Raw genomic sequence first — 7,086 nt, forward strand, 5'->3', positions numbered from 1 at the left:
TGGGACTACAGGCGCCCGCCACCTCGCCTGGCTAGTTTTTTGTATTTTTTAGTAGAGACGGGGTTTCACCGTGTTAGCCAGGATGGTCTCGATCTCCTGATCTCGTGATCCGCCCGTCTCGGCCTCCCAAAGTGCTGGGATTACAGGCTTGAGCCACCGCGCCCGGCCAGGATGCCCACTTTTAAGTACAGCTCCTTTACTACCCAAGGAATTCCTGCCTTGCCAAGTTGTAGGGAGGGCCCAAAAAAGGGGGGGCCTTCTCTGGTTGATATCTGTTTATTTTCCTTTGGCAATTAACAAGGGTCCCATTTGGGATATTATTGTGGGTAAGCCCCAGCCAGGTTCAAGACCCTGCCTGCCTTGCTCCAGTTCTAACTCCTTTCATTTCTTTCTTAGGAAAGCCTGATGGTCAACAGTCAGATTATGCTGTCTCAGAGCCAGTTTGGATAACTATGGCAAAGCAGAAGCAGAGGAGTTTCAAGGCCCACAGTCCTATGAAAGAGCTGAAAACTAAGAGCAGAGTTGGAGCCAATGCTGAGCCTAAGGAGCCTAAATATGGGGTAGGACCTGGGGTAGCCAAGAAAACACTCCAAAAAGGTTGCTGGAATCACTGATTAGGCTTCTATTGGGAACTTTGCGGACATGCAGCACCCCCTCTCTTTGGGAGCATTAATCAAGGCAGAAGGAGTCTTTAGGGAAAGACTTGCTTTGCATTTATACAAATGTGCCCTGCTTTTATGCTCTTAAAGGGTTTGTGCAGGCCAGGTGCGGTGGCTCATGCTTATAATCCCAGCACTCTGGGAGGCCAAGGTAGGTGGATTCCTTGAGCTCAGGAGTTCAAGACCAGCTTGAGCAACATGCTGAAACTCCATCTTTACTAAAAATACAAAAACATAGCTGGGTGTGGTGGCATGCACTGACATTCCCAGCTACTGAGGTGGGAGGCTGAGGTGGGAGGATCGCTTGAGCCCAGGCATGGAGGCTGTAGTGAGTCAAGATCACGCCACTACACTCTAGCCTGGGTGACAGAGTAAGACCCTTTCTCAAAAGTGCATGTGCGTGTGGGGGGGTGTTTTGTAAAGTCATGAATATAGAGAGAATCTACAAAACAATTTCTGCCCTCAATATTCTAAAGCAAGGTTCCACAAAATTGGTTGAGAAATAAGGAGTAAGTCATTTTATTTAATTTTTAATTTTTTATTTCCATAAAAAAGGAAATGTTTTATTTCCCTAAAAATAAAAGGTTTGGGGGGAACAGGTGGTATTTGTTTACATGAGTAAATTATTTGATGGTGATTTGTGAGATTTTGGTGCACTGTAACCCAATTCATAGTATTTTATCCCTCACCGCCTTCTCACCCTTTCCTTCAGAGTCCCCAAAGTCCATTGTAACATTCTTATGCCTTTGCATCCTCATAGCTTAAAAAAATACCTAAAGGTAATAACTGGGGTAAGAGTTGAGTGATTACCTTTACAGATATTTTATGCCTATCTATCTATCTATCTATCTATCTATCTATCTATCTATCTACATGTTTATAAATGGAATCAAACTATAAATACTGTTTTTTTTTTTTCATTTAACATTTTATTTCTGGGCACTTTTCCGTATCAGTACAAAACAAGTCCCCTTTCTGTGTTTGATGTTTGGATTTCTACATATTGATTTGGTTTGGTGTGGCACCTACCTGTAAGTTATAAAATGTGATGTGGTAAACTAGGCTAACTACCACATGTGGATAAGAGCTGATGGGATGATGCCTTTCTCCTCTTATCAAACCTGCAGAAAACTGACTCAAGGAAACTTACCAGATTCACATATCAAGAGATATGTCTAAGCTGCTATACTTTTAAGTGCTTACTAAATTTGTCGAAGGACCATGCGAGGACCTGTGTAACTCTTTGCTTTAAAGGTCTTTTCTTTTTCATCGTTAGTATTTACACGGGGGCAGGATCACACAGGGGTAAAGTCCACCTTTATTAAAGCCTCTTTTTTTTTTTTTTGAGACGGGTTCTCATTCTGTCGTCCTGGCTGGAGTGCAGTGGCGCAATCATAGCTTACTGCAGTGTCAACCTCCCAGGCTCAATTATCCTTCCCCTTCATCCCCGCCATAGTAGCTGCGACTATAGGCACTATAGGTGTGCGCCACCATGTCCAGCTAATTTTTAATTTTTTTGTAAAGATGGGTCTCACTATGTTGCCCAGGCTGGTCTTGAACTCCTGGGCTCAAGTGATCCTCCTGCCTGAGCCTCACAAAGTGTTGAGATTATAGGCCACTGCTCTCAGCCTGATTAAAGCTTTTGTCAGGAGGAATACATTAGTGTATATAAACTCACTAATTTAGACCAATTATGAAGAGGTTAATTTGAAAAGAATAAACTGCAGAATTTTGGAAAGACCTACAGGTATATTACTTTCTAATGTGAGAAATGCTTCAAGTCATATGTCAGCTAGTTTTGAAAAGTAGAAATCTTATGGAACTCACTTGAATGAATTGATCAGATTTGTTTGCAACTACCATGTTCTGTTAGCTTGCTGTTAAGTGTTGGTAAAGTGCTAAGGAAAAGGTTGTTCTCAAGCTAAATAATTCTCTTGTTAACCTGCTTTCACTATTTGTAAAATTAGACAGCTCTTTCTTTCTGGTCTGAAAGGTGGTAAACTTGAGCCAGCTTAGGTTTTGTGAACCTAAATTTTAAGCCAAAAGTCTCAATGCTATTTCTCTCCTTATCTATCTATATATCTCTAATCTTTCCTTTTGGATACTGTTAAACTCATAGTACCCAGGACAGGGCTTGCACTCTATGGTCCTCTGAATAAGCAATCTGCCATTTTAATGTCAGAACTTACAAGCTTTCTGTTTTCATTTTTGTATTAAAGGGAGCTGGCCCTGAAAATGAAAACCAACCTAAAAAGACTTTCACTTCCAGTGTCCATAAACAGGAGAAGAGAGCACAGATGAAGCCACCTAAGCCTACAAAATCAGGTAAAAGCATACATCCTGACCTCTTGGAAAACAGCCCCGGCAAAATGTTGTGAAACCTTTGCAATTTCAAGCTCAGGTAATACTTGTCTCTTACCTCCCAAGTCAGCTTAATGATTTCTCATGTGGCTCTTTAATTAGATACAGCTTATTTTAGAAAAATCTAATTATTTTGAGTAATACAAGTCCAGTATATAACTTTCAGAGGGTCTTCCAGTCTTTTGCCTCATCAAAGAAGCTGTCTAGGCACAAAACTGTGGTCACTCACTGAAACATCCTTCTGGTTGGGTATGCAAGAGGAAAGTACCAAGTTACTTTCCAGTTCATAGCAAAGAGGGGTTTTCTTACTTTCTACATCTCCAATGAAACTGTTGAAAATAATTCACTCTAAAGGCCCAATGATATTCAATTTTTTAAAATTATTTAGAAGGCTTGTTTAAGCCTCTCTGTATTCTGAGCAGGGATGTGTAAGTGGTGAGGAAATGTTGACAGCTGAGAGGAATACTCTACTGGGATATAACAAAATGTGATCTCACCAGAAAGAGTTGTGTGCTAGAGAGAATTTTTTCAGCAGGAGCAGGGGAGTGGAGGATGGATTTATATTGAACCATCTTTGTCCTCTCCCTTAATCCCGCTCATGAAGAAATTAGACCAGGAATTCAGGAACCCATTTTCTGGCCATGAAATAGCAGCAGTTGACTTGCTCACAGCTTTTAATGGCCTCATGGGCACTATACTCCTATCAAGTGAATCACAACTGTCACTGTGCATCAGAATCACCTGGTGAGTTTTTAAAAAAATTACAGATGGTCCTGGCTCCATCCTTAGAGATTCTAATTCATTTGCTTCAGGAAACAGCATGGGCATTGGCGTTTTTAAAAGAGCCCTAGGTGATTCTAATGTGTAGCCAGGATTGAGAACCACTGATTGAGTCTAAGTCACTAAGTCAATTGACGATAAGCAGGATGAGGGAGGGAGTGGAATTAGGAGTAGGGAGGTAGTCTGCTTGGCTGGGGTAGTTGGGTTGGTGCAATATTATTTACCATCAACTTTTACTGGGTGCATCTATTGAGTCATCAATCAATTCATTTCACATGAAATCATGGATTGGCAAACACAAATAACATTACCTTATTTGAAATTTTAGAAACTAAAATTTTAGAAACTAAAATTTAGAAACTAAAACTAAGCAGATACAATATGTTTCCCTCTGGTCTCAGTTCAAAGATGTAAGACAATCCAGTAATAACCACCCAAAGATTGGCAGTTATAGGCATAGGTATTACCTCCCAGGCCTTCCCATGCCCAGGGCCCTGTGGCCATAGCCATGTTGATTTTACACCTTTGACATATCACACATGGCATCACACAGGCCCTAACTTTTAGAATTCTGGCACCAAAGGGAGAAGGGTTTAGAAAGCACTAGAGCAGGGGGATCAGAGGAAGCCTGAAAGGAGGAAATATTTTGGCATTCCATAAACAACATACCCCAATAGCTCTGGGATTCCTTATTGCTTGTGTGTTATTTGCTGTGGTTCCAGTTGGATTTGAAACTCAGAAGATACTGCAAGTGCCTGCCCTGGAAAAAGAAACCAAACGATCTTCAATTCTCCCAGCCAAGTTCCAGAAGCCAGTTGAGCCTGTCTGGTTTTCCCTGGCCAGGAAGAAAGCCAAAGCATGGAGCCACTTGGCAGAGATGATGCAATAAAGAGCTCTTGTGTGGAGCATCAGCATTTTTTTTAAAAAAATTTATTTTTTTGAGACGGAGTCTCGCTGTGTTACCCAGACTGGAATGCAGTGGCACGATCTCCGCTCACTGCAAGCTCCGCCTCCTGGGTTCACGCCATTCTCCCGCCTCAGCCTCCCCAGTAGCTGGGATTACAGGCACCCGCCATCATGCCCAGCTAATTTTGTTTTCGCATTTTTAGTAGAGACGGGGTTTCACCATGTTGGCCAGGATGGTCTCGATCTCCTGACCTCGTAATCCGCCTGCCTCAGCCTCCCAAAGTGCTGGGATTACAGGCGTGAGCCACCACGCCTGGCCAAGCATCAGCATTTTAAATGATAATTGCTAATAGCTGTATTAATTCTATGTAGTGATCTTTTTACTGTGACCACTTTTATTAAGCAAAATAAGTATTAAGCAAAATAAGAATCTATTAAGCAAAATAAGAATTTATTAAGCAAAGCAGCCTTAGAAATGTGAATTAAAACATAATTATTTGAATGAAATAAATGCCATGAATGCTTAACCTTCCATATAGCCACTGCCAGCACCCAGAAACCCAGCATTTCCTCTATTAAAACTATGGAAAACATTTGCACTGCTGTAGAATTGCAAAATCTTTAACTTTGGAATGGAAACATTCAGATGATTTGACCCAAAGATTGGCCTTTAGGTTTTATGAGCCTAGATAGATGCTGCAATTAGTTGGTTGTTGCTCCAAACTTTGCAAAGACTCCTAAAAGAGGTGGTGGAAGTGAAAATTCCGGGTCTCCAAGAAAATTTCTGCACAGCCTATCACCCCTTGACACATCTTCCCTGTGTCCCTGGGGGCCCCTGATGCTTTCTTCTTGGGTGATAGTAACACGCAGAGCACTTACACAAAACTCCCTCTTTGGACATGCCTCACGTCGACCTGTCACAGGCCTGGCTGCAGCGAGCACCTCCCTATGATGCAGAATGCTTCTTGGGAATTATCTTACTCCTCTGGATAGTTAGTCCATCAGCGTTTTGCTTCTTGTCCCAATACTACCATGACTCTCTCTGATCGCACAGAAATCACTGTCTATCACATATATCCTGTTAAGTACTGAAGACCCTATTGAAGTTAGAGTTCTACAGATGCCAAAAGCTGTACTTTCCATCAGGCTTATGGCAAGCTTACTGCCTCAATGCACATCTGGGGCCACTGGAACTCCTTCCTCTCTGGTTCCAGCCTTAAGGTGGAGAACTCCATGTAGCTTCTTGTCCTTTTCCCTCAGCTATCTTTGCTTCACAAGGTTTTAGTCCAAAGCAAGAGTGCAATCCCAAAGCCACTGAGAAATGAACTTTCTGCTACCTGGAAGCGTTAAGTGGGTAAATCAGCTTTTCCCCACCCTCATTCCTAGGGGCACACACCTCAAAAGTTACTAGGCTGGAGAGACACTACCTTCCAGTGACCCACTCATCTCCCAGCCACGGAGAAGAGGGAAGACCAAAAAGGGAGAGTGAGAAAGAGAATGAGAGGGATGGTCAGCTATGAGGGGTGGGGGCAAGTAGCCCAGCAAATGTTGATGCCTCCCTTCCCATCTTGCCACACAGTCTTTTTCTTTTGTAGCACAGCCTCCGTTAAGAACTCCTCGGCTAAGGATGAGGATGTAGGCACCTTTACCCCCAGAGCCAGTTCCTTAATTGGCTGGCTTTCTGAGATGCAGACCACCCTAGAATCTCATCTAGGTTCACTAGAAGTTAGTTAAACCTTCCTTTCTATGTCTTTCCCTTCATTCCATCCCCCAAACCCACCAAACACTAAGGGAGAGCTCCCTTTGGATGTCTGGGCGGTAAACCTAGCTCATTTTTCTAGGAGACCCAGAAGTGACTTCTCAGTATAGTTGTCACTGTGCCTGCCTCTGTTACACTGTGCTGCTTTGCTTAAACAGAAATGAAGACCTGGACATCTGACTGTGCCTTTATATTCTGAGTGGGGTGCTGCCCCATGCACAAAGATCCAGAGAGGTAATGAGGTGTTGGAGCTAAACACTTGGTGCTGGGTTTTGCTGATGCTGGTATAATGTGACACAGTACAGTTACATGCTAAATGTTGCATTTTCTCTATATAACATCTATTTTTCCTGATACCGTGCCTTTGCCATTTTGATAATGCTATTTTGATTGGGTGAATTTTATTTCCTTTGTATTCCCATAGTGAACAATATATTAAGGTAGATGCTCTTTATCTGGGTACTTCTGGTAGATTAGCTATTACACCTCCCTTCCCTTTTTCACAGTCAACCTGTATTCAGTTATTCTCACTCTGAGAACTCTCCAATAACAATTTCTTTTCCACAATTAACAGCACAGCTGTTACACCTCTCTTCCTTTTTTTCACAGTGAACCTGTATT

At 42.4% G+C, this 7,086-nt stretch overlaps 1 protein-coding gene across 1 annotated transcript in view; it reads left to right on the forward strand.

The window, feature by feature from the left end:
• KIAA1210 (KIAA1210 ortholog) overlaps nucleotides 1–4,689 on the forward strand; it is a 76,792-nt gene extending 72,103 nt beyond the window's left edge. The window contains 3 exon segments of the mRNA XM_023198681.1: nucleotides 397–560; nucleotides 2,879–2,984; nucleotides 4,523–4,689. Of these exon segments, the coding sequence (XP_023054449.1) occupies nucleotides 397–560; nucleotides 2,879–2,984; nucleotides 4,523–4,689 (437 nt within the window).
• The last annotated feature ends 2,397 nt before the right edge of the window (nucleotides 4,690–7,086 follow it).

This window comes from Piliocolobus tephrosceles, chromosome 12 (genome assembly GCF_002776525.5).
Source record: "Piliocolobus tephrosceles isolate RC106 chromosome 12, ASM277652v3, whole genome shotgun sequence".
NCBI classification, from domain to species: Eukaryota; Metazoa; Chordata; class Mammalia; order Primates; family Cercopithecidae; genus Piliocolobus; species Piliocolobus tephrosceles.